We start from the raw sequence: 26,781 nt of genomic DNA, 5'->3' as shown, positions 1-26,781 counted from the left end.
AAAAAACTTTAGTCGTTGGAGAAACAGAAGCAGTTGAGCAAACTACATTTCGGAGCCAAGAGCGAAGCGAACGAGCCATTGAGGCAACCCAATATTTGGCATCTCCGTGTTTCATTCAATCTTCCTCGAGCATGTCTCTCGACGTTATCGTTAACATGAATAATGAAAATATCCCTGTTCAATCAAAATCTGCAGATTTCCCAGGACTCGATTTCATTGGGTGCCGGAAAATTTGCGCTCTCATGTTTTAAAGCAGAACGTTCGTTCGCACCAGCACAAAATCGGAGTCGAATAAGCAGGCAACGCTGCGTAATTCCGGACCTCGCATCAAGAACTTTGAAACAGGCTTTTTTCGAGGGAGTTCGCTTCGGTAATTTACATAAATACGGAATAGTTTCTAAGGCTGTAGTTTTCCAGACGTAAACTCAAAGTAGCGGGTGTGCACACTCCACATTTCCCAGCAGCATTTCTTACTCTCACAACTCGCCGTTTTATTTTTCTTTTTTTCTTTTTTTTTCTCTCTCTCTCTCTCCCCACAAATTTCTCCTTCGTCTCCGTCGCTTTTTCAATCGCTCTTTCTACCTGGCTGCCAGCAGCTTTAAGCTCGTTCACTCGCTGCGTATGTTCATATCTTTCGCTCCCTCCGAACTGGGCGCCGGGGCTTCCGTCTCACATCTTTCCGGAGCCGGAAGTGCATAAGGAAGAGAGAACGTTATCTCTCGGCCCACGAGACTTTTCCTCGTGCACTTTTAACCGAGATTTAAATAAAGAATTATTCACCGGCGCGGGCTCGAGAAGTTCTCGACCGGAGGCTCGCAGGTGCATGCAGGGCGACTCTCGAAATTTCGAAAGGGCTTACCGTAGCGTGTTTTCGTTTTTGAGTCACGTGGAAACCAGCATCGGAGGTGGAGCTATTTATGCACGCGAATTACGTGCCCGAGCGTCCTGACAAAACTGCGCAGGCACAATGGAGGAAAAGGGAAAACCTAAAACGAGACCGGGAGAAATGAATGAACGAAAAAAACTTGGGAGCAGCAGCTTTCGGTGCACCTGCCAGCTCTGGTGCTTGTCAAGCGAATATGAAAAAGGGTTTTGTCATGTGAGCCCTCAGCACACTCGGCATACATACGAGTGTCTAACTCATTCACCCTTTACCTCGTGCTCGCTCGTTCCACGTGCCCGCTTCCCAACGGAGCGCCATGTAAATCTAATTTTATGGCGCTTCAGAGAATCTTCTGTCGTTTTCTCTACATCTCTTTCTCTCTCTCCCTCTCTTCCATCCTCGCATATGCCTATAAATATATGCGAATACATTACCGCGTATATGCGGCATTTTGTGTTTGTCGAGCTAACGAGAATTTGCATACCGCATGTGAGGCTGGATGCGCAGATACATTTGTCGAGCCAAACGTTCGTGATACGAGCGCATCGTCGTTATTATTGTTTTTCTCATTCCTTCATCATACTACTCTCCCCGTTCTCGTTTTCACTCACCTGGCAATTTCCGCTTCTCCCTGCCATTATTCTCCGGTCGCTCATCCCTCTTTGCATGTTTTTTTCTTTTTTTTCCACCTTCCCCCTCCCCTCAAGGAATACCTTAAGGCTGTACTCTCTTTTCCTTTGAAGAAACCTCCTCATGCGCACGTGCTTATGCGTTGCGCTTATATCAATTTACTAACTGCTTTTACCGGCGCTTCCGTCAAACATGGAAACCTCGTGGAGCGGAGAAAATGAATATTTTTGTCTAAATTTCATTAATCTTCTGACCCGTCAACGAATCGCGCGAGCAGACGGAAAATTCGAAGGGACACGTGTGGCCTCGGTAGATTTATATGTTTCTACACGTCAGGATCAAGAGCACGAAACATTTTTCGCGTCCTGGATATATTCATAGAAAACCAAAAAAAAATGTAAATTTATTCACCAGTCGTAAAATCAATCAGGAATGAATATTCAGTAGGAAAATATTCGAGAAAGTGTTGAAAATGTCGAGTAAAAATGACGGAAGCGAGGTAACGAGAGTCGAGAATCGGTCAACTATGAAAGCGTTGATTGAAATAAAAAGAAAATAGTAAAATGAAAACAACGAGCACATATGATACCGAGGCATCCGTCGGATCTAACGTGCGTCTTTTCTGATTGCTGGATTTCAGGAAATGGCGTGGTTACGAGGCTGATTGAGAGGTAAAAGAGCGGAGCCCGGGCGCGCGGCGATTGCTCGTTGAAGCTCATCCGAGATGATGAACTCGAATGGAAATGCCGGCTCCGAGGACGTTGGAAACAACGGGGAATACGGCAGCAGCGAAGAAACTGCAGCGTTGCTTACTCGTGGAGCACCGCCCCCGGTTGTGGTCGGAAGTACGACAAGCGTGCCCCAGGGGAAGCCCGTTTTAACGCGGCAAGATCGTGCAACCTTTCTCGTAGCCTCGCCCCAGCTGTCGGTCTCGGGACTCGGCGGATCCGAGGAAAGCGCGACCAATGAAGACACCTCGACCAGATCGGTACCCGACATCGAGTTACATTGTCGACTCGATGGAAACGAACCGCAACAAGCTTTGGTCCAACAACACTCGCACGTCTCACCCGTTAATCCTACTGCCTCGACGATTTACGGAGCTCAGCGCATGAGACAACTATCAACGGCGGGTGCCCATCCGTACAATCGTTGTCGTTGCGACCGGAGAGAATCTCTCGCACCTTCATCAGCACTTCACTTGGCTCGCAGTATATCAAGGTAATTTTCATTAACCGCTTCTAAAGCCTGCGTACAACTCGTTCGAGTTTTTTTAAAGTAGCTCGGCCTTTCGATAAAGTACGGTGAGCAAAGAACGATAAGCACAGTTCCGGAGCCTCTTGGAGGCCAAATTTTGGAATCATTTCATCATTTACAATTTTGAGTTTTTAACACGGTACCCTATGGGAGAACTCACAATAATGTTAATTGTGAAAAAATTTTACGGTGTTCGAGCTTCGAAAAAGTTACATCGCAAAGAAAATTTATCAGAGTCCGTTTCTTTTTAAAAAACATTAGCTCACGGGGCTTTTAAGAAAGAAAACATGAAAAAACTTGAGTTTTTGACGCGTCGAAAGCGGATGTCCGTCATTACGTTGGACTGCTGGTAACGGCTGATTGAACTTCGAGCAAATTCGGTAATCGCGGGAATTTCATCAAATTCATTTTTGAGACTGACTCACGTGTTTTCATTCGTCCAATAGTTTTGCTTTTCTTTAATGAATTGACCATTCCTTTTCCTCGGTGCGATTACACCGATATAAACTTTCTTTCGAACAATAAAAATGTTCCTTAGGCTATGTTTATTTCAAATGTCACCGGTACCGAGACAATCATTAACTCAAGTCAAGTTGGAGTATAAATTTCATCTTTTACGATATTTTTAAAGCATTTTATTACATTCTTATGATAAAAATATTCTGAATGCAAGTGTTTATTAATTTTATTAATAATTTAAACTTAAAATTAATCAACGTAAAGTAGTCGCAAAATTGACTAGGCATAGAACGACCGAACTACTTTAAGCGCTCCAAATACGGAAGCTCGTCGATCACATTTCGTTTGGCGTTCATAAAAAATCCATTTATTTCCACTCGCTACAAATAATTCAAGTAATTTTGACAACTCTGTGGCGCTATTCGTGAGGATAACTCGAATCTCCGATGACCTAGTTCGAGGCCTCGCACACAATAATTTTTCGTTAATTCCTCAGTTAACCCCTTTAAAATTTCACGAATTAGCGAACAAACGAAAATTTGTTAAACGCTTCGTGGTGGACGTCGGAGTTTTGCGTTAATTTGTGAAAGTCCGACGACCACCGATGGGGAGTCCGAACTTGCGAGAGGTAACGAGCTTCGCAAAAGCTGTGCGTGACCAAACGGATTTCCCATGGCTATACGCCACGAGGTTTACAACCTTTCGGTGTGTCGTGACTTTGGCACCTTGGTATCCACAACCTCCCAAAACACGTATAACGAGCCTGTTGTTATAACCGCACAAGCTAAATGCGAGTTAGCGAACCAACGGGAAAGTCGGTTGGGGATAAAACGAATTGTCTGTTAACCTTCGAACTTTTCTCGAGCTCCGATGAACCCTGAAACTTCTGCTTTGTTACAATCGGACAACTTTTCATTCGCGTTAACCAAAGAAAAAGTTACCTTCGCGACGAGTCACTTTAAAGTGAAAAAATGGAAGATCAGATCCAGCAGTTTGTTTCTTATTCATCAGAGAATACAGCTTTTGGCCAAAAGCTTCAATATCGATTTCAATCTCAAGGCGGATTAACTTCGATGATAGATGTTGCAGGATTTAGGATTATTGATCTATCCATATCCAAGCCGGAGAAGGAACAGGGTTTCGAGAAGATCTGTCAGAGCTGATGTTCCACAAGCACCAAGAGTTTGACTGGATCAGTGCAGATCAAATTTAATTTGACCAAGAATTCGTAATACTCGGTACTATACAAGCATCGCGAATAACGTACCCAGAAGTTGGATGAGTGCTCACGAAACAACTGAGATTTATGACAAGAGTGAGAAACTTGGCTATTTTCACAATTGCATTCATAAACAAAACCTTGACCAAATAGCCTGTGCATACTTGAGTAGGCAGTGGGTGTGCTCTAGGTCTAGAGCACGGGGCAAGAGGGTCAGAGAGTTTGTGAATCAGCTTCTCGACTATGAAATTGGAACGCCAACGCAGCCTCGAGGGTTTACACTTGTGAAAGGCACTTCAGCCTCCAGCAAGGTCTAGTCTCACCTTTCTTTTCACCAGCAGTCAAGTTTTTTTTTGACGAAACAACACATTCGCGAGGGGTCCCCCGTTGTTTCGGTGGATCTTCGGAGGACTATTTTTTAAGCCTGCGGAATGGTGAATTGGAGCTGTCAGAGAAATCCAGTTTTTAGGGAGTTCCATCTTTGATTCTTCACACACGCCGTTTTCGTCTTATTTTTCAGGAGATTCGACTTGGTTCGCTTGCAGATATTGCCACGGAGGGTTGAGCAGCGCGTAGGAGCTTTTTTCTCTCCTCTCGGTACTCGTACGTAACTTCGATATCATTTTTCCACAACTAGGATTCGATATCATTCGTTTCTGCAGGTATTCGGGGGCAGGAACGGATGCGCGCAACGTTTCCCAGGGGAAGCCATACGACGTGACGGATATATGTAGATTTTGTAGCGCGCAGTATTCGGAGTTCCACGGGGAAATCAATTTTATTTCTCGAGTTTTCAAGATCGATACGACTTAGCTCCAAAGATATTTGCATGATTAGATGAGAACAGGTGAAGTGATCTTGCAGGCTCGATTGGATACGGCACAGCAAAAAAATCGATTAGCGAGTGATCGAAAGTCGAAGGAAAAGAAGTACCTTCCCATGCTACGAGGATCGATATCGTGTGTTTCTATCAACGGGAAGAAGAAAAGTGTTTTTGCCAGGAATCACGACGGGAGAGTCCGTCATCGTGGAATAACGCGGAAGCCGCTTTATCCGTAACAAAAGTCAGTTTCCAATCGCAACGAGAACTCCAATCCACGCAAGGATACACGGTGCTGAGTCGTTGTTTGTTTTTCTCGCAACTTCAGGCCTCGGACACTCTTTCGATTGAAAATCGAGCCACGTAGAAAATTGTCTGCAACTTCGGCGAAGCATTGCCTGAATGGAATTTCAAATGAAGCAGTGGTGAACAGGCTTAGGAACGGAGAGAGCAGAAAAGCAGCGAATTGCGAAACACAAATTCCCTAATCCCGAATACTAATCGCCGTTTGATAATTATTAACGATCGTTTTTCCTCCGGAGCACAGGAATCTCCTTTTCCATCGATCGTGACGACACTGACACCTTTCACAACCTCAAAATAAAGTCGCCTTTGTAGACCATTTTGAATGCAGAGACAAAAAAAGGGGCGCGGGAAAGAGGCTCGAAAAAAAAGCAACCGCAATGAATGCCTCGTTCTCTCGATCCCTCTCCTTCTTCACTGCCTACGACTCTCGGTCTCTGTTTGTTTTTTGTTTTCCATATTACAAAAGGGAAAGCGTTAAGAGCGGAGGCCACCACTGCTGTCCGTGTCAAGCACCAGCACCGCCACCCGTACTCGTGACAACTTCGCCAAGCACGCGGATCATACGTCAGAGTTCTCAACCCGAGGCCTCGGCTTGCTGTTGTTCAGGATGCTGCTGTCCCCTTCACTCGGGTGCAGCACCCAGTGCAGCCTCCCTGAGGCAACTCCGCGAACCGGGCGATGGAATAGCCGGCATTGCTGCGGATTCGTTACGAATCAATGGCGGCATTCGGCAATTTCGACAGGTAATGAAAAACACGCTTTTTTCAATATTTTTGTCACCAAAAACCCTCGCTTTGTTTCCACTCTAGAAAACCTACTAATTTTCCTTCCCTTCCGGCCTGTTTTTTCGGAGCTTTTTTTTTATAAAAACGTCACAATTGATGACCACAAATAAATGTTTTTAAACTTTCGCATCTTTTTGTGGGTAACTTTGGTTGAATAATCGGTTGATTTATGACTAAAAATTGTTGATGGATCAGTAACTCCCTGCTCTGTTCAAATGATGTCTGATTGTTGGTACAACTAAATGTATTTTTAGGATACTTAGAAAGTTTTCGCTCCTCCCGAAACGCTGGGTATTTGATAACGAACATGCGTCAAGCGTTCTGTGGCAGAAATTTCGAATCGAGGATTGCGAACGAGAAAAAAATTTCGCAGACCCTTTTCCATGGTGCTGGCGCAACGAACATTGTCAAGATTCTCGGTTCGTGTTGATTTCCAAAATGCCGAGACAGATTTTTCACGTTTTGTCAAATAAAAAGTGACCACACATTGTGAAAAGGCGTTTGAATGACAAACTCGGTGGCTCCAGGCAAAATCCGTGAAGAGGAGTCGCTGGTTCACGAGCTCAACGTAAAAAGCTGGGGCCACGCGATGGACCTTCGTCTTTTCTTTGACCCTTTGAACTCTCCGGCGTTATAATCGAATTACGTTGAGCAAAGGTGGAGCTTCCGAAGAGTGGGCTGTTTGTGCACTTTCAAAGCTAACACATTTTACTATTATTATACTTTCTACGTGAATCCATATTTTACAATTGTGTCTATAAATAAGAGCAAATTTCATTGTGGGATGAAAGTCGGAGGGAGATAGGAAACCTTTTTTTATTAAATTCCAACGAAAGTTGGTAGGCTCAAACAATTTTTAAGTTTCAATAATCGAAAAAAAAACCGGAATAACTTTCGAAATTCGAACGAAGGATTTGCACTCGTTTGAAAAAATGAAATAATATTATCCGATTCATTGAACGAGACTAAACTTTTCCACCAGGCTCTTCGCGTCGTCCATTATCGAAGATCTTCGAAAAGACGATAAATGAGAAAGGATCTCGCTTACAGGATATTAATAGGTCGAGGAACGAAGAGAGCGCGATGAAAACCGAGAATCCACTTGAGCTTGGAGCTCCGGTAACTCACTCAACATAATTGAGTTGTCGTGCAGTTCTTAGTCGCGCGCATTATTCTCAACTTGGTGTAAAAGTAAGAATAAGAAATACTCATTAAATCCACCAACGAGAAAGACACTTTTATTTGCATATTTACGCGCGAGAGCATTCCTTTGCTTCCGGGAGTGTAAAAGTGTTTTTCTTCCTGTGGATTCCTCTTTCATGCGGAATGATACACACGAGCCTGGCTGAAATTAAGCTGTCAAGCGAAAGAGGAACGACGATCCATCGTCGAAACTGAGGATTTGGGGGATAAATGAGCTCGAACGAATAAGCCTTTTATACTCCAGCACGCGTATAAGAGGCTTCGTATGATTCGATTATACGGTAGAAGAGACGCGAGCATAACGAAACTGTTGGAAATGACTTGGAAGAGACAACGTAAACACGTACGCGCATCGATGCGAGCACACGAGCTCAACATCCTTGTATTTTACCCTCCTTACTATACCCACACAAATTTCAATCCATTCGAGTTACACGCGAACCAAAACTTGTAAAGATTTTCCAATCGGATTGACAGACCATTGCTCTTGTACTCAAACGCTATACACAGCTTGATTTAATGGACGAGAAAATTTAAGAGGCATACGAACGGACGAGCCTCGTGTCGAGCAGTGAGATTTCACGTTTAATCGCGCTGTCGCTCTTCGTTATGTCAGACAATCTCATCAGCTGAACGGCCAATGTAACCTACATACATTTTCCATGCGTTTCCACTCCAGTTAGACGATCACACCACGAGGAAGGTACACGAATTATTTTGCTTAAAGCCAAATCATTTTCGGAGGCGAACAAGAACGATTTTACTGAAAACAAAAGTATTTTTCCTCACCATTCCATGGTTTTATTTCGAACTAACAAACAGTCCGGGAGTCATAGGAAACAGCACTGTCCAATGGCGAGTGGACGAGGCACTCGGTCAATTTTTTCCCAAATCGTTTGAAAGCCGAGCAAAGCTAAAAGGAACGAAGATTTTGTAAATATTTTTTCAAGTTCCCTCGAGTCAAAACTTACAAATTTATCGTCAATTTCGTGGTAAAATATTGAGAATGATGAGCACCAAAAGTTCGTTGAATTTGAAAACGCTGCTCTGAAAGAAAAAAATAAAATAAAATAGAAAACGAAGAAGGCTCTGCACGAAGAAGATCGTGTGCTGTCGCGAGACTATAAGCTGGTCGAGAGCTCCCGTAATTCTCGTTTACTGCTAAAGTGTACTATACGATATGCATACTTCAGACGATACAGTCATATCGAAAGGGGTAGAAAATTTATCATCGGGCTGCGTGCAAAGCGCCATATAATCGAATTTCCGTCTGTATCGACTGGTACGAAAGAAAAGGGCCTGACCTCGGTCGATTAAACATCGAGGGCGTTCGGATACAACGCTCTTTCGTTTCTCAGTGAGGGATCGCGGCGGTGCATGCATAATAAACGTCGTATATATATACGCGGAGGAAAATCACCCACATGTCAATTTACGAAGAGCATCAAAAACTTTGACTCGTTGAAAGCGGCAGCGGGGTATTGGGAGTCGAATCGTGCTTTTGGCTCCCTGCAGCATTTTCTCGGGGGTGCGAATCCCTGTGTTTCCATCAGGCACGTAAGTAGAGCTACGCTTTACCGACCAACCCTCCAACGGTCGGCAAAAAGCAACCCTTCGAAGCGCCCCGTCGAAGAGGACCAGCGAAGACTCGGTCCCGCGATGAAATGCTTCGGTGGTTGATTTTTTCGTGAAAAGAGGACGCCCCGGAATCGTGCTTGGGTTTTCACGTTGTTGTGTTGTTTCCGAGCGCTGATTTACGGCAGGGGACACCCTCTCTCTGCGAGCAGCGTACACCCGACGGCATTTCTATTTAGCCGTATGTGCATAAACTCGCGTCAGAAACGCGGCATACAGGGGCGGGTCGGAACGCTTATATTACGCGCGATTAAACGAACCGGGGCGCGAGTCAGCAATTCGAATTTACATGCCGATCTTCCTTGCGTGAATTCTTCGATTTATGTACGCCGCTTTCCAATTAAACGGCAAATTTATTTCTTTGCAGAGACAGAAATCTCATTCGGTCTGCAGGGGTTCGTGGATTTTGAAAAATCGAGATGAAAAGCTTCTTCCGATCGCGATACAACGATTCTTCATCGCAGAAACAAATTAATTTATCTTTCGAAACTCATCTGTTCTCAGCTGGAATTCTCACCGATGCCTTAAACTCTCTCTCTCTCTTTTTTTGCCTTTCGAAACTCTAATTTATGTTGTAATCTTCGACACAACAGATCCAATAAATTAACCCTAACAAAATTTCTTTTAGTTTGCTACGGAATGAACATTCGACGAGTACATTTTTAAGGAGTGAATTTGGCAAAATATAAGGGGGGGCAGCACAACTAGCATCACGCGAAAAACGCCATGATTTATCCTCGTGCTCTCATCGCACGACAGCTTTACAACGCGAGCGCAACGTTTCTACAAGTTTTCCACGAAAGAATATCAAGAACCGTACACAGATATAGCAGCCAAACGGATGTATAAATAAGGGAGGGACCGCCCGGGCTGACGGGAAGAATAGGTGCATTAGAGCTTATATCGTCGTCGACGACGTTGTCGCTGAGACTCAACGATGAATACGAGACGGAAGAGAAAGCAAAACAAGTTTTTGAGTTCGAGAGTATACAAAAAGTAACTGTGACAGATCCGCACTCTGAGGAAACTCTCGTGGATTCACATGCTAAAAAGACACTAAAAAACCATCAACATATTGTTCGCCAAAGTACGTGTTTTCTTCACTTTTTACACGGCAGCACTGCGCGTGTACGAGCTTTAAACAAGTGTTGACAAAGTAATTCCCGGAACATGTGAATCCTCCCGAGTGGGTGCGATTGACGAAAAATCAGATAATTTCTCTTCCGATTTCCAAGAGTGAAAATTCCCTCCGAAAATATGAAACCCTAAAAAATAGCAGTTGGAAATATTTTTCAAGCCCACGAAACGCTCTGAATAAACGTACGCCCAGCGATAGTCGGGTGTCCAAAGTAATTTCATTTTTCCGTGCACACACACAGCCGAGGGCACGAATCAATGCGGTATTATAATTCACCGCAACGATTTTCGATCGCGTGCACACGTTTTGGAACGATGTGTGGTTCACCGGTTCGTAACCCCTGTCCCTTGACGCCCTTTGGCCCGGCGTTCGGCCGACCTTTCGCCCCGACCCTGGTGCACTAATACAGAGGAAACGCAACAGTCCGGAATCCCGAGGGGTTTATCGGTCGGCTGAATGAACGTCCATTACACAGTCGTGATTCCGCCGAATATTTCCCGCGAAATATCTCCGTCCGGCGAGCCGGTTACACCGAAGATAAGGGAGCGATCGATAAACCATCGGTTCATATTCGTCTAGACAATAAAAGGATGTAGGGAGAGGGACGCAGGCTCAAAAAGCTCACGAAAAAGCTCATGCCTCGTGAGAAAACTGTGGTGAAAATTTGCTCCCTTTTGAGTCCCGATTTGTCTCATAATTCGCAGGGATAAATTGCTCTCCGGAGTAACAGCGCTTACAAGTCGCGATATCTGAGCCAAAAGAAAGAGCGAACAAGCAAATAAAAAACGGTAAAGTCTACCCTTCTCGGTTTCTTTTTTGATGAGGCCAAAATCAATAACATTAGCTCATTTGCCGAGGGGGCTTGAGGAGAGAAAAAAAATTCATTCGACCGAATGACCGAGATAAAAAAGCCAGCCAGTCACCCTTTTTGGGGGTGTCGAAAAAAAAATGCACTGCTTTTCGGGGGTGATTTGTATCGTCGTCCTTGACAGACATAATTGACCATCGAGCATGGTAATATTTGCTTGCCACATATTTTATTCGAGTTTTCTCTATTTTTTTATTTCTCTCTAAATTCTCTAGCTATTTCCCGAGCTCCTTTTTTCCTAGCGTCGTTATATCCATACGTTGCAAGAAAAAAAAAAGCAACGGCTGTCTCTCGTAGTTCGGTTATCTTTATACCCGCGAGAATGTCGGAACACGAGGATGAAGAGACCGGATTGTAGGAGGATTGAAAAAAAAAAAAAAAACCCAAGAAAGAAAAAAAAGGAGTTGGTGAAGAGCGCTCCGAGGGCTGGCTCAGTCATTAGTGCACCAGGGTTGAAAATGATGAGACACAATACGCGGATAACTCCTATCCCTTTGTGGCCACTCGTACGAGACACTCTCCCAAACCGAGATAGGAAAAAGCCTTCCTGTCAGCTTTTTGGCAAACTTCCAGTACATGTTTTCAAGCCCTAACTCCCACAAGCGAGGAGAGCTCTCTTGCAGTCGCTTCGAACAAAGTAAGACACATTGCCTATGAATTCGCGAATTTTTTCTTTCGCTAATTCGATCCTCCCTTTTATCGCATCATTTTTTTCTTCAATTTTCCTTTCAAGATATTATTTCTCGAATAAAAGCCAAATTGCTTTGGCACCGACTAAATGAAAATGGTTCCTCGTCCGCAGAAAATGAGACACCTGGTGCATCGAGATGAAATTATTTTGTGTACTATTTTTTTTCATCGTGCATTGTAACGCATTTAATAATTGGGCAACTTAAACTTGGGTACTTAAACTTTTTTAACAATGAAAAAGCAAAAGATCGCCATTTTTATAATCTCGGGTTAATTCAGTATTCTCCCCATGAACCGTGCGAATATCAAAATTTTACGAGTCACTGAATTTCTTTCGTTTTAATTAGAATATCTTGATATTGGTGTTCGTATTTAATAACGTTTGTAAATTAGATACGAAAATGTTATTTTCTCTCAAATCTTGGACAAAATAATCTCGTCTTATTCCGTATCAATATTTGCTTCTATTCGTGTAAACAAAAATTCGAATGTGTATTTAGAAAAAAAAACAAGAGCAGAGAGGAAACAAGGCGAAGGTTTGTCTCAAGCGGCCTTAATTGCAGGCCTGTGATACGAAGGACATTCTCATAGGCTCGGTTTCGAGCAATCTCTCGAGAAACCATTTTATTCGAGCTGCGATGCTTTAGCGTGAATCTCAGAGCGTTGAATTTCTCGTCTGATGGGAGCCTCTGAGTGCTCCGAATGGGAGTATAGGGAAGGTCGAAGAGAAAGAGAAAGAGCGAGGGAGAGAGAGAGAGATTGGCTACGAGAGAACCGTCCGATAATTAATACCAATTTGATGTGCCGCAAAAGCCGGAAACCATGGCCAATAGAATTCATCGTTGGTGGACACCACCAACGATGAATTAGATCAAAGTACGTTGATCGAGGCTGTACGAACTATTCGCCCATGCGGCTCCACCGCGTTTCGATCAAGCGCACTCTCTATAATCCACGTGTGCCAAACATCCTTCGGTATACATTTACGATGTCCTTCTCTTATACGAGATCATAATAATATTTGGGTAATTATCAAAATAACAATAGCAGTGAGAGTAATATCGTTACTACGACATTGAATAGAGGTATCTAACCCTAGATCCGATGATCCTGCATACACTCAATATCTCACTATACCAAAATTCGTTTTACTTCAATAAATTCCATTAATTATTGCGTTTTAATAATCGTAATGAATCGTAGTTCGAAGAACTGGTCATCTATGCTTCTCTTTTTGTTCAATATTCATATTCGATGTGAATAATGAAAATTAAAAACGATTGTAAAGAAATTATTTGGTCATGAACATCGGTGGAAGGTTCTAAAGGAAGTTCGATCTCAAATTTTTTAAAAAGTGAGCGTTTCTTGTCCGAGTTATACAATATTTCTCGACAAGATTCTCGTGTTTTGGATCTTTGTAAATAATTGGTTGGAGAGGGAGTACGAGAATCGAGTTAATTGTACATTGGTCGACGTTTCGTTGGTTGCGTTGATGCGAAAAAGGTAAATTCGTGTTTAATCGTGCTAATGAGAATTTTTATTGAAGCGAGGATGAAAAATAGGTGGCCATTTCTGTTGAAAATTAGGAAATTGTGGTATTATTTGTGTAACTATTTTGTTTGTGCTAAATGAGATAAATAATCCCGAGTAAAAACCGCACTCAGTTTCCGTGGTGGTGCAAATCTTCGCCGACTACGACGGCGACTACGCCGCCTCCGCCGATCGCAAGTTCCGGGTCAGCTTCAGGCTCCGGCTCGGCTTCCGGTGCTCAGGGTGTCGTTCTTTGTCCACGCACGCTGTCGCAGGTTCGACGCTCGAGATTGCGACGCGCTCTCACCGAGGCAACCGCCGAGACCGTCACCTACGTAAAGACGGTGGGGACTCTAACTCTAATTTTATATGAAAATATGCAAATATATCCATTGGTGTAACAAAAACGTTGAGTAGTTTGGTCCTTCACGTTTGACCCTGATCCGAAACCTTCGTCTCATGTTAGATTGAACGATCACTGATTACGATCTCACGATCGAGAATCCACACTTTTTTCGTGGCCGAGGTAGAGAGAACGAAACCCTCACGACCCCCACAACCCTCACAACCACCACCACCACCACCACCACCACGAAAACACCTTTCGTCCACATTATCAATAGTGCTTTTATAGAGAGTAGAAGAGCATTTTTTTAAATAGTTCAATCATCCTAAGCATTCTGAGTAGTTACACTTGCAGTCACAGTTGTTCGACCCGTTAATTTGCTTTCGTAAATATTATGTGTAGAGTACACTCTTCGGCGTGTTTGTTCGTTTGTTTTTTTATCCTTCTTTTTTTTCATTAAACGTAAGTACCCAAGCATCTGATTACGTTTGTTACTATTTTTCGTTGATATACTTTGATCGATTTGACTCGATCGATATTTCGCATTGATTACTGCAGATAGTTTGATTTTTTGTTTATTTTTTCATGAAATTCGGTCAGCCGCGAAGTGACAGTCTCGAGAAAACCTCCAATTCGAGACGGTTTTTGGCAACTTATTCAGTCACGTGGAATGAGAGTCAAGGCATTGAGATACGTTCTGAAAAGTCTCAAATTATCGACAACTCAACTCTGGAGTGTTTGCTCTACCGCAGTTACACTCGCCAGATGCCTGGTATCGTGGGTTTTTTCGTAGCCCGCCGCGCGTTATCCACGAGATACGCCGTGTTTCACTCCTCCGTGGAGATAAAAGTTTCGTATAGCCAAACGCGTTTCCCCCGTTTCTCCTTCCACGATATCGCTCTGGCCGCAGGTGATGCCCATACAGAGGCGCGCCGCGATATACACACGGACTACATACATGTCCGTAAATACAATCACGTGTTTGATCATCGATTCGACATAAAAGAAAACGAGAGTAAATAGACGCTCCGATTTGCCGGCTCTTTTCATCCGTCTTTTTATTCTTCACTCTGCGACCCAATCGCCGAGGATCTCGTCGTTTGCTTTTATTACTTCTCCCATTCTACGCGAAGATATGAAATTATTTTCGAGGGCTATTCGAAATCGATGTGCTTCGATTATGCGGATTATCCACCACGAATTTACCGACGAGTAAATACGTGTCGTTCGACGCTTCTTTGCCCCCCTCCCCCAAATCTCTGCAACGACCCCAAGACCACGACTTCGAAGTAGTTACGGTCTGTGTTCGATCAGACGAAATTCTTCTCCTCAATGAAACGTGCGTGAGTAAAAAAACGCGGAGACGAACATTCCGTTTCGCTCTCCGGATAGACTGAGGATAATTTCCGGGAAGCGGAAAATGCGAAAGCCCAGGAAATAGCAGATGAAATTTAAATTAATGAAAAACCGTAATTTTAGTGCATTTTGAAAAAATTTAGTGACAAACATTGACAATGCTCGATCGATAACAGCTAGTAGCGATAACGAGCAGGAAAATCTTGATCGATCATCAGCGTTTCGTCTCTTTCACTATGGAAGATGGATTCTGTGATAATCGAAATCTCAGCTGGGCACGCGTGAATGCTTTGGAATGAGAGAAATCGCGTTTTGGTCCGACACGTGGCAGGATTGTCTGATATTAATCGAATAAATATTCTCCTATTTTGGCCCCCTCGATACGCACTTGGCGATCGATTAAATTTGGCCGAGTCGCGAACGCACCGGCGGATGATGAAGCTTCCCGGTGAGCGATCATTCCCGCGAGGGAAAGTGCACGCGGCGAGAATAAAAATGGGGCCTGAAAATAACGAGAGCGAGGTAGCTAAAGGCTCAATGATCCGCTTCCGGTAATGGCTCGTAGTTTCCTTTCCGTTTTGTGTTATTTCCTATTGTTTTACGAGCATCGCATGGCGTCTCCTGTTATTGGGCGCGATCCATTGTGCGTATATACATAGATATACACAAACGTATAGATAGAAAGAGCATTTTGCAACCGCAACTCGCGGCCAAGTGACCTCGAGAACGGATGATAATCGATTGACACACGAGGAAGCCTCGCACTAACTTATGTATAAAGTACCGGGTTCTAAATAACCAGCGACGCTGGCGGAAGGAGAATGGGGCGAAACGGCAACTCGCTCTGACATTCTGTTTTATTTCCAATGCGTGTGTATACACGTTCTACTCTATATTTATGTACGAAAAGTATGCATGTATGGGAAAAAATGTTCAAAAACGTGCAGGAGGCAGAGAGCGAGAATGAGAAGAGCGAGAACAACGAAATTTGCATAAACGTCTGGAATAACCGTCGATTTTCTTACCTAATGATTAATTGGGTGATAAAAAAAAATAGAAAATTGAGAAAACTACTGAAATTATAACCCTCCCCAAAGGCAGGCCAGACGGAATGACATTATCAGTTATAAATACTGGATAACTCGCACTTATCGTTGCTTCTCGTGACTGAAAGAGTTTCTTGAGCACGCAAAAAACGTAATATAAAAATATAAAGAATGTAGCGGCTCGCAGGCAGGCACGCCCATCTCAAATACCTGGTTACTGCAGACTTGAGCCTTAAATGTCACCACCGGCCCTCGTGCTTAATGGTATACGAATTATTCCAACGCGGTGTGTCAAATCTCACCTGAAATAAGGTAAGAAAATCGTTATAATAATGTGAAAAAATACACTCATATCGACGATGATGATGATCGACGAGGCGTTTTGCACCCCGGTGTATTCCTCGTGAGTAATTATTCGCAGGGGACCGAGCCAGAGGCGGAACATGAAATATTGAGGTTTTCATGACGCTTCACCGGGGGGCTTACGTGTGTAATTAAAGTGTAGTAACGCGCTTCGACATTGATTTTTCATCGGAATGGCCGCCCCCTCTCGCTCGCTCTCGCTGGCGCAAAACTCGCATTCGTGTTTCCACTCGGCCGCCACATGCTGCGGCTTTCATTGTACGATTTTGGTGATAATGATTTTCCAGAGTCTCCCTCTAAATGCTCTCATAATCGTGTGTTTGCGTTTGGGGTATTTAACGAGGCTCGCATATATAAACACGAGAGTCAACTTCGCGACCACCAAGTATTTACGCAGACAGCATCAAGTGCGGCTCGTGCACTCTGTTGTTGTCTTTAACCGCGTTTCTTCATCGGCCGACCCATAGCAAAATTCAATTAACGAGTTCATCGATGCCTCCATTTTGTTTCGTTGCAATACACGTCGCGAAGTTTGAGGGCATATACATAAGAAAAAATGTATTGATATATGAAGATAATATGTCGTCGAGTGTCAAGATCGATCGATGTAACTGAGGAATAATAGATACGACGATGCCTCCCCCGAAGGTCCCGATAAAAACATAAAACGTTTTTCTCTCGAGGACAACCCACACGAACGATATCTCACGCTTGAACTCTGCGCGATACCCAGCTCGAACGACGTTCTATACTTTCCAATCGGTAAACATTCCTCGGAGTCAATCGAGATATCCGTGAGGCGCTTTCTCAAAGTATGAGAGTGAAAAGAACTCTGAATGTGTTAACCAGTATTCAACGAGTGTCTCCGAGGAGCTCTCATAACAATCGATCGATTGCGAGACTGAAAAAATGTTTTCATCGGTGATGAAAGTTGAATTTTGGGTGAATTTTGGGTTAAGCAGGCGGAGGCTAAGTATTTGGAAACTATTGGGATCGAACACGAAAGTGCACTGTCGAAGAAATAAAAGACGAGGCAGCCCAACAGAAAAAATGTATAGAACCGTGTGCGAGTTGGCTCACATGATCTCACGGATCCTTCCTATCGGTCTTGTTTCGAAAAGTTTGTCGACCAAGTACATTCGAGTGTAAATGCTCGTCTAGGGTCGTTCGGGGATGGGGATGGGGGAGCATCCACGCAGACAGCAGACCTTCTATATGTGCACGGCGAAGCCTTGGGCTTACCCGAGCTCTCTCTCGCTCCCTCCGAGGCATTTCGAGCCACTTTATTCCCCTGTCCATCGTCCAGTCAACTTCCAACCAATCCCCACGTACGCCCCTCGCGCTCGTTCTTTCTTTCCCACTCTCCTACATTATTTTCTCCCTAGTCGAAGTTGAGCCTCTCTCGATGCTGCTTCGCGCGAAGACCCTTTTTTCCCCACTTTCCTTTACACTAACAACACCAGCATGGGCTCTACTCTTGACGATGCGAGTCCTGTCTCTCTTGTCAGTTTTGTTCCCAATAAAAGCATCGATCGCCTCGAAAGTGGAATGACGCGTTAGATAAGAAGAATAAGAAGAAGAAAATTACCGTCACCGGTCTCTCTCCCTCCCTCTTCGAGTTACAGACCGTAAAAACAAATTTCAATCGTGGCACTCACCCAAAATGCTAATGCCCCGGGCAAAGCAATAGTCTTGAAAGGGACTATCGCTTCCCAGCTAAACAAAGGAGCCGCTTCTTCAATTGAAATTTTTCCAATCAAATCCCCCCCCCCCCCCCCCCGAAATTCAAATGAAACTAATGAAACCTCGCAATCCCAATGAAATCATTCCGCAATTTAGAACCTCGGACTGAAAAAAAAAATTGTGGATTCAATAGCAGTTGATGTTATTGGAAGAGTTTTCTTCATTCAACTGCAATGTTTTTGGGGAGAATGGATCTGCAGTGCGATCTAAAACTATTTTATTCCTTTAATCATGTTTAATCTTGTGACGATCATATATTTCATTGGCACCCCGTAATGCCACATTTCGTTGTTCCAATGACTTTTTCTTCTGAGTGCATGAAAAATGAGAGTGTAAAAAAAATTCCCCCAAAAAAATGTGACTCAAATTTTGGCCACCGCGATGGATGAAACCTCGCAGGCTAATTTCCCTAATAACCAACTTTTTCGATTCATTTATGGAAAAGGAAAATAATCTGCACACTTGACATCGTCAGTCAACTAAACGTATGAAAGAATTTCTGAATGTTCGGACTTCGAGGCTCATCTGTGCTGCTGTCAAATTGTCTTGATGGATCCTTCCTATGTTGATGATGGTTGATGGATGCAGAGGTCAAAATTCGGCTTTAAAAATGCACATTATTTTGTATAGACGAGAGGATCTGATATGAATATATGTATAAAGATAAAAGGGGCTGTAAGTACGATGCGCTTCGTCACTCCGGTCACGTCAGCTTGTTCTCCATTACTCGGGGTATCAATCGGTCTTGCTTAAAAGCTCCGCGGAGAATATATATCGTGTGCGATCGAAATATCAAAGTTCGAGGGATTTTGTGAGCGCTACAGCCCGAGTTTAGCGACTTGTGACCGGAAATATATGTAGATGCAGCTGCGATATATATTTATTAAACAGATATATGTAACGGTGTATACGGAATAAGCTGGTATAAGCGAGCGTTCGAACGTGAGAATTGGCTGCCTTAAGCCGAGTTTCGAAACCTTGATAACGGATGGTTGGATTAAGGATTGAGTTAATATCGGTCGAGGAGCCGAAATCGTTGAGACTTTCATCTACACATCGCGCGCGTATCGCTCTCAACCACAAGCCTGTTTCAGGGCTCACTAAATTCCAAACTATTTCTCTCGCCTATCCACGACCGAGAGATATCAAACCTTACGAGCAGGGCGTTATATTTAATGTCCGAATTTCGGACGTGTTGATGAATAATATACAAAAACCATAACCAAAGCTGGGTACGCAGTTGCTCGCTAAATTGAAATTACTTATTCAGCCGAATGCTGCTTAATGGGTTTCTGAGATGGCGAATCCATCTGGCTTCGTTGATGTCTATCTTCATTGTTATTTTCAGTACTCGTTACGAAATTGTTTTTGTACGTGTGGCGATTGCTAGTTGGGGAATTTAAGATAAAAACGAAGACAACAAAACTTCAAGGTTGATATTCAAAGTTTCAACATTATTCAAATTTATCAAACAAGATCGTGGATTTTTAGAAGCTGTTAAAGCTGTGAAAACAAAAAAACTCGCATAAGCCGAGCTCAGGAAGTTGTAACAAACGACGACTGGGGATTACGAAATACGGAAAATAAGGGGCGCGAGCAGCTATATCTCCTCTGGAGTATCATCGTCATCGCGATACTGACCTCTCAGTAGACCCCGTTTGAATTCTTCGTCACACCGAGAGAACTTCTGCAAACGAGATAAATTGTATTTAACCGCTGCGAGGAGGCAGCTCATTCAATCATTTGCTTTTTCTTTGCACTCCACTTGCCACAGTTTCAATCTCAGCTTTATGCATCGACGATAAAAAAAAAAGAAAAAAAAAAAGGAAACGTTGTAAGGAGCGAGGGAAGGATCGATGCTTTTCTCCAAAGCAGAATGTGCGAACCCTCTCAGAGAGAAACTCCAGACTTTTAGGATCTTTTTGCGGTTAAACGAATGGCTGGATTAGCCTGGATTTAATATTATTACGGGAAATCACCCGAAACCCTTGGACAGGAGCGTCGGCCAACGGAATTCCAGGCGGAACGTTTGCATTAACTCAAGTACAGTTTTTATCGCATTTTTTATCCTCCCAAAACGATTCTAGAGATGGAAAAACAATTATGCTGTCTGGTTCGATGGAAAAAATCAACAAAATGAGTTGTTTAGAAGCTGCTCGTCTGTTTCAATGAAAAACTATTCTTCGTTTCTTGCATCACATTCGCCAGGAACTTCTGAGAAAATTCCCGAACAAAATCCCTCTAAATTCGTCAACTTTATATCGTTGAATTAATCCTGCAATTTTTTTATTCCCACGACGAAGTCTGGACATGGAAATTTTTAGTTTTTATCCCCGACGAGTGTGCGCGGCCTTGTTAATGAGTTTGTTGGAGTAAGAAAGCGCACATTTCCGTGCGGATCGATCGGTTCATTGGAACGTAATCTTGGAAAGAAATAAAAAGGAGAAAAGTTGTGTGGTAAGTTGAGAAAAAGTGTGGATATTGTAACGTGAAAAATAAACGATCGCGAGGAGCTTTGGACGGCCCTGACGAGGTGGATGGAGGCTAAAAATATTAGTTGGTTCTCATCTGACTAGAAAGTCCCGCAATTTATCCACATTTCACCTCATGCTTTGTCGGATATAAGCGGAGGAAACAAAAAATTGAACGGAGACTGCGAAAAAATGTGGAGCTTGTTAGCAAACTCGGCGACTCCTAACCAGCTTCGATCGATCGAATTATCGTCATGCTGAATTATAATAGTCGAAGGATCACTTTGTAAGCGGCCCTGTTCACTCGTGGATTCGCGCAAACACAATGAAAATTCGCGGACACCATTAAAGCTGCGGATCTATAGCAATGCAACGTTCGTGTAGTTAAGCAGACTGCGGCGTGTAAACCTCTCGTAGAGGACGTGCTAACTAGCTCGAACGATAATGGGCGAGCGCTAATGTGCGCTTAAAAGATGCTCGCTATTGATTTCGACTTTGTTTCGATGGAGTTAGACACGGAGGGAAGCCTGAGAATTGAAAAATTCTTGCAATTTTCGTGTTTCTCACCCCCGCAACTCTGTCAGACTCAAAAGTCGGATGAAAATTTTTGAAAATTTATTCCCCGCAGATATATCGGAGGGGTGAAAACTTCGGAAAAATGAAGTTTTTGAAAAGCCGAGTTTCTTCGTGAGCCGAAGGGGGAGCACGAGGACGCGAATATCCACTTCTTAAGAGCACTCCGGACGAAAATAAATCCGCCAAGTGCACGTGCGTTGATGTAACACTTAAAACGGGGGTTTAGGAAAACGAAGAGGGTTTTCCTATGCGGATTCGTATAGCGATATTGAGGATGATCAACAAGGCGTGCAAGCTTTCTGGCTGAGCTCACTCATGCGGTGATTCAATTAAGGGAGGTGGAGAATTAAATAAAAAAAAAAAAAACACAGGAAAAAAGGAATTGCCAGCTAATCGGGCGGCTCGATCGTTAGCTCGCGCCCCGAGATATCCTGCAACGCCAACGAGCTTTTCGATACGAAAGCACGGCCACTCTTCTCGTTCTATACACTCCGGATTTATATCAACTACACACTCCTGTGTTACGTACAAACGTACGCTCGCTTGTCCATAGACGAGTGCTCGTTGGCAGTACGTTCCGGGGCTGGTAGTGACGACGATTTCGCGTAATCTTTACAAAGGCTCTCATGAAAGCACATTAATCTTCGGAGTGAGAGGCCTCGAGAGGAAAAAATACACTAACAGGCTTCGTAATACACGCGCGAGTGGTGACAAAAAAACGGATATTTGCCGAGGGAAAGTGAAAAGGGAAACAAAAAGTTCCTCGCGCTACTCGTCTCGTTGCGGAGACCGATAAAAACGCTCGAGCTTTTTCTCCTGAACAAACCAAGTAACAACTTTTCACTTTCTCTCAACCGTGTAATTAGCGAACTTCCGCCGAGTTGCTCAGCTATCCGCGCCGCGGTGAAACGGCATCGTCGTACTCCCAAAATTCATCTCGAAAATGTTTTTTCTCCGAATCGTTGCAATGATCGCGAATATTTTTTTATACTTCATTAATCGAACCTTCAGCCCTTGAGTCGCTGCAACTAATGAGAATTCAAAATCAATTGTGCTTGTCTATTCAGTTTTGCTCATTCGATTGAGCATGAATATGTGCGAAATATTTGAGCCGAAGAAGTCGAGGGTCGAGTCGAAAAATGAGAAAAACGAAAATTTAGAGATTCGCTTATGATTTATATTCGACTGCAAGTTCTAGAATATTTGAAGCTCAAAGTGTCGAGGGGAGCATGAAAATAATATACTTTACACCCGGTATTCACGTACCTGGCGAATAACTACCGAAGTATATACACGTAAATTCTGCAAACGTACTATAAATGTATGCACGATACGAATGAATGAATGGATGAATATGTAATGCGGATACATACGTCGTGGCTGTATCGTCCAGAGAGGAAGGCGCGTAACGTTTTACCTGCGGAGAAAATTCGCGGGTTTTATTCCAAAGTCGTATTTCTATGGAAATAGTTCGAGGACAAATCTTGGACGACGATTCGATAAAGGAAATGGTAAAAAAGCGTTTCTCATATCTTAATTCGTCGGTGAGGAATAAAATGTTGAATAAATTGAGGCTCGCGATGATCATTCATGGAGAAAATTCTGGTCACTTAACTCCGGAGTGTTCGAAATAAAACATCAAATATTGCCAACTGCGAGTTGAGAATTCTGCTTTTTTTTTGTGATGGAACGAGATGATTAAAAAAGTAACTAAATGCAAAAATATTCTAACGGTTGAGCAATTTATTAAATGATTTTCGGGATCAGCCCGGCGATGGGCTGGAGCGAAACAGCTGACATTGAATTACACGGTTCGCCTTGAGCCTTCCAGGAATCCCTGCATACGATCCTGCGAGAGGATGCTGCGAATTCTTCATCAAGTGGAGTCTCGAAAAGGGCTTTCATTAGAGCATCAAAAATACAGGGAATATGCGCATATATCGGATATTCCGAGGAGGAGAAACGTGCTTGGAAGGGTTGAGCTTTTAAATGGTAAACGACCTCGTTTCCTCGTGCGGCTAGTGGCGGTAGCAGCAGGTGCCATTTTGGTTGTGTGAGAACAAGAATAACGGTACAACGCTTGGAACAATTATGGAGAGCTCGTGTCGAAAAATTCACTGCGTCGTGCTCCAATTACTCGAGCAGGAGCGTATAAGAGAGAAGAGAAAAAGTAGAGGCGCGCAAAGTCGTTCAAGATTCGAAGGGGGCTAATATCGCGTACAAAAATTAGGGGGGAATGGGCGCCGGAGAAACGCCTTGCCACAAACTCTGTTTTCGAATGAAACCGTCAAATTTTCCGAGCGCCTGTGCTTGTAGTTATGAATGCGAAGGGCAACACTCGGTGCAATTAAGTCTGTACGAGGGAATGTTTGTTCTTTTCTCAATTAGAATGAGCCTCGGATTTGCTCGGGGAAAAAGCGCTCGTCCTCTCTCCCTGCGCGAGCACCTGGAGGAAAATCGCTTTCTCAAACCACCCATTCACTTTTTTATCTTCAAATCTCATTAAGATTATGCGCCACAAAAAATCGTCTCCGCTGGAATGAATTTTTGTTTCATTGATAACCCTCGCTGGCAGCTCGGGAACATGAAAATGTTTTTACTTGCCGATTAGCTGAGCGGAAAATTGTGCCGAAATTTCAACTCGAAATGGAGAGACATTTCGAGAGGGAAACACGTGCTGATATCACAGTCGAACACCCGCAGCAGCGAACAGAACGCTCCGCTACGCGAGGAAGAGCTTTTCCCAAAATTCTTCTCTCTTTTTATTCAGCTAATTCAACGAGGTGAGGATTGGAGGCGCATTAACGCGACCGGAAAGCTCGCAAAGCGTGTAAACGTATGAGTGAGCACGTCGACGTCCATTCACCGTGAGAACTAGACTCACTTGGTGCACTCGAGCTTTACAAGAGTGTGTCATTGTTATAATAATCGCCGCTTTTTCACTCACACACCACTCACACACGTACCCCGACACTCGGTACATAAATGCGAGTATAATTCAAGCTGTATGGTATTGTACCGCTGTGTGTACAGTCCTTGACAGACTCACAAGCGGTTTTCAACTCAATTAACCCTCAATCGAGCACTCCAGCGAAGAAATTGTCAATTAAATGCGTTAACGTCACAACTTTCAACTTCTTCATTATTTTTATTTAATCGTACGAGATTATTCGAATTATCAAATATCTTATCGAACGAAATATGAAACTGCTACTTTGTCCAAAACTTGTAAACAATATATCGAGCACCTTTTCGTTTTTTTACATCGACACGAAGCGAAAAGTTTCCGGAATTTTCGAAGAGGTTTCGGAGTCATTCTCCCCGCGATTTTCCGGACGGTAAATACGTTTGACGAACGGCATTTCAAGAGTGGAATTCACCAGGTTTGATACGATTTTTCATAGCTTATTATTTCCTCGGCGATTCTTCTCTGCAGCCGCGGTACCAGCTTTTGGATGCGATCCATTTCCGCCTTTTCCTTTACCTCTTCAGTTGGTGCGTCTGCATTTTTAAAAGAAACTACTTTCGAAACTAGCAGGAAAGGAAAAAATGGAGGTGTGCGTTTAGTCCATTTTCGGACGTTCTCTGCACCGTTTTAGTTCAATTATCCGGTGGGGAAAACAAAAATTTCAGCAGAGGATGAAATTTATTATTTTCAACTATTAAATTAATCGATTTACTGAAGCACGATCAGAGTCGCCTGCTCAGCGAGGCCAGCGGTAAATTTGCACGTTTCGTGAATGGATTCGAGGATTTATTCGTATTCGAAGAGGAAATTTATCGCTGCGTTTAAAAATCAATGAAAACATAGTCCTCGATATAATTGGAGGTATGATGCTGGTCTACCGCAAATAATTCATTGCGAAACAGGAAGTTAGTCACAATGGAACAAATGGAGTATCACATTTCGTATGAACGCGTACACCGAGACTTTAGTGTCGAGATATACGAGTACGATCCGTGATTTGTCTACCATTAGAGACAGTGGGGGTCCAGTGGTCGTGGACCGGGTTCGGTCAGACGTTAGTCGTTCATTAGCAGCGAAGCGGACCTCGGTGGCCACTATACCCGTCATCCGCCTCAATTTGCGAGGAGCCAAATCCTCTGTGTGCCATTCCCCGTGCGTTCCTTCGATCTAATAAATCCCCCCCCCCTCCCCTTCCCCTCCCCCTTAACACATATGCACCGAACGAACGTACTTTGCTAAGCGGTTTCGGGCTCGGAGTGAAAAAATTAACGGGGAAAACTGCTTTCGTTCGATGCCTCGGACTCCTCGGTAGATTCGGTGGAACGAAATCCGGTCGTTGATAATCCGACAAATTTTATTATCTTTTCTTAAAAATGTGGAAGTTTTTCAATCGATAAGTTTTTTCCAATTCCAACGAATTTGTCGTATCTTTCGTTTTATCGGGTCGAAACGATCGCAGCAGTAGTTACAAGCCTGATGCGGTCAGACAAATTCTACCGAATCGCCCTATACCGTAACTCTCTCCGCGATGATATACGTAAATTGAATTTTCCACTGTCCGACTCTATCTCAGTTTATTTCGCATCGATTACCGATACATCGATTTGTGTCTGGCTGTAACAGCGACTTGTTATTTCGGTCGCGTTCGCGCAATTCCGCACGCAATATTTCTTTTTTATTATTCAAATAATACACTTTTTAAGTTTCACGGAAACGTAACAAATTCCGGAGAAATAAAATAAACACCCTCTTTCGAAAGGGTGCATTCTGGAAATATGGATTTTTACTGTTTGTCGAATCCACCGAAGTGCATGCAAACTCGTAACACTTTTACTCTTTTTTTTTTTTATTTTTTTTTTTTTTTATTTCGATGAAATTTTTCATCCCGTATATTTCGTTTTAGAAACTAGCCATCCGCGGGCGAAATGGTCCAAAAATGGCAGCAGCTCGATTCGTTTTTATTTTGTGTAATATTTTAACAATCTTTCCGACGAAGTTACCAAAAATTGAGTTGCTAATCGTCGAACAATGACGAAGCACTCGACACGTATGTTTAAAAATTCGAATGTCACAAGTTCAAGAGCAATTTTAAAGGTCTCCGGCCACTGAAGAGTCCCGAGACACAAAAGTGCTCTTCGTGCTTGCCGTCCTCGATCATTGAAAAACTGTGATCGCGGTGTACGGACGAGATTAGGAGCCTTGAACAGCGATGAATCGATAATGTTTCGGGAATAGGAAGATTTGAGGGATTTCAATGGATGTGTCAACGATGTAGAATCGATTACGTGCTGATTACGCGTGTAGCATAATACGCTCGGTCGAATAGCGATAACGCGGACGCTCAACCCCTGTCCTTTCCCTTTCTCTTACAGTATTCGTGACCCCGCACAGTTAAACCACGGAATGCTAAATTAGGCGAATTGTCGAGTGAATCCATCGCATACAGGGTTTGGGCAGCGTGCTTCGTATTAACCAAATACGGGTGGGCC

The 26,781-nt window shown here is 43.4% G+C and overlaps 1 protein-coding gene across 2 annotated transcripts in view; it reads left to right on the top strand.

Annotated features, from left to right (window-relative positions):
• SK (small conductance calcium-activated potassium channel) overlaps nt 1-26,781 on the top strand; it is a 126,368-nt gene that overhangs the window by 28,986 nt on the left and 70,601 nt on the right. Inside the window, exons 2-4 of one of the 2 annotated variants that reach the window (XM_043429308.1) lie at nt 2,154-2,734; nt 6,041-6,317; nt 13,558-13,767. In XM_043429308.1, the coding sequence (XP_043285243.1) occupies nt 2,238-2,734; nt 6,041-6,317; nt 13,558-13,767 (984 nt within the window). In that variant the 5' untranslated portion in view covers nt 2,154-2,237. The remainder of the gene's footprint in view (nt 1-2,153; nt 2,735-6,040; nt 6,318-13,557; nt 13,768-26,781) is intronic. The other variant, XM_043429309.1, reaches the window with a different exon arrangement.

Source organism: Venturia canescens, chromosome 9 (assembly GCF_019457755.1).
Source record: "Venturia canescens isolate UGA chromosome 9, ASM1945775v1, whole genome shotgun sequence".
Classification (NCBI taxonomy): Eukaryota; Metazoa; Arthropoda; class Insecta; order Hymenoptera; family Ichneumonidae; genus Venturia; species Venturia canescens.
This window is presented reverse-complemented; position numbering and strand designations above follow the sequence as displayed.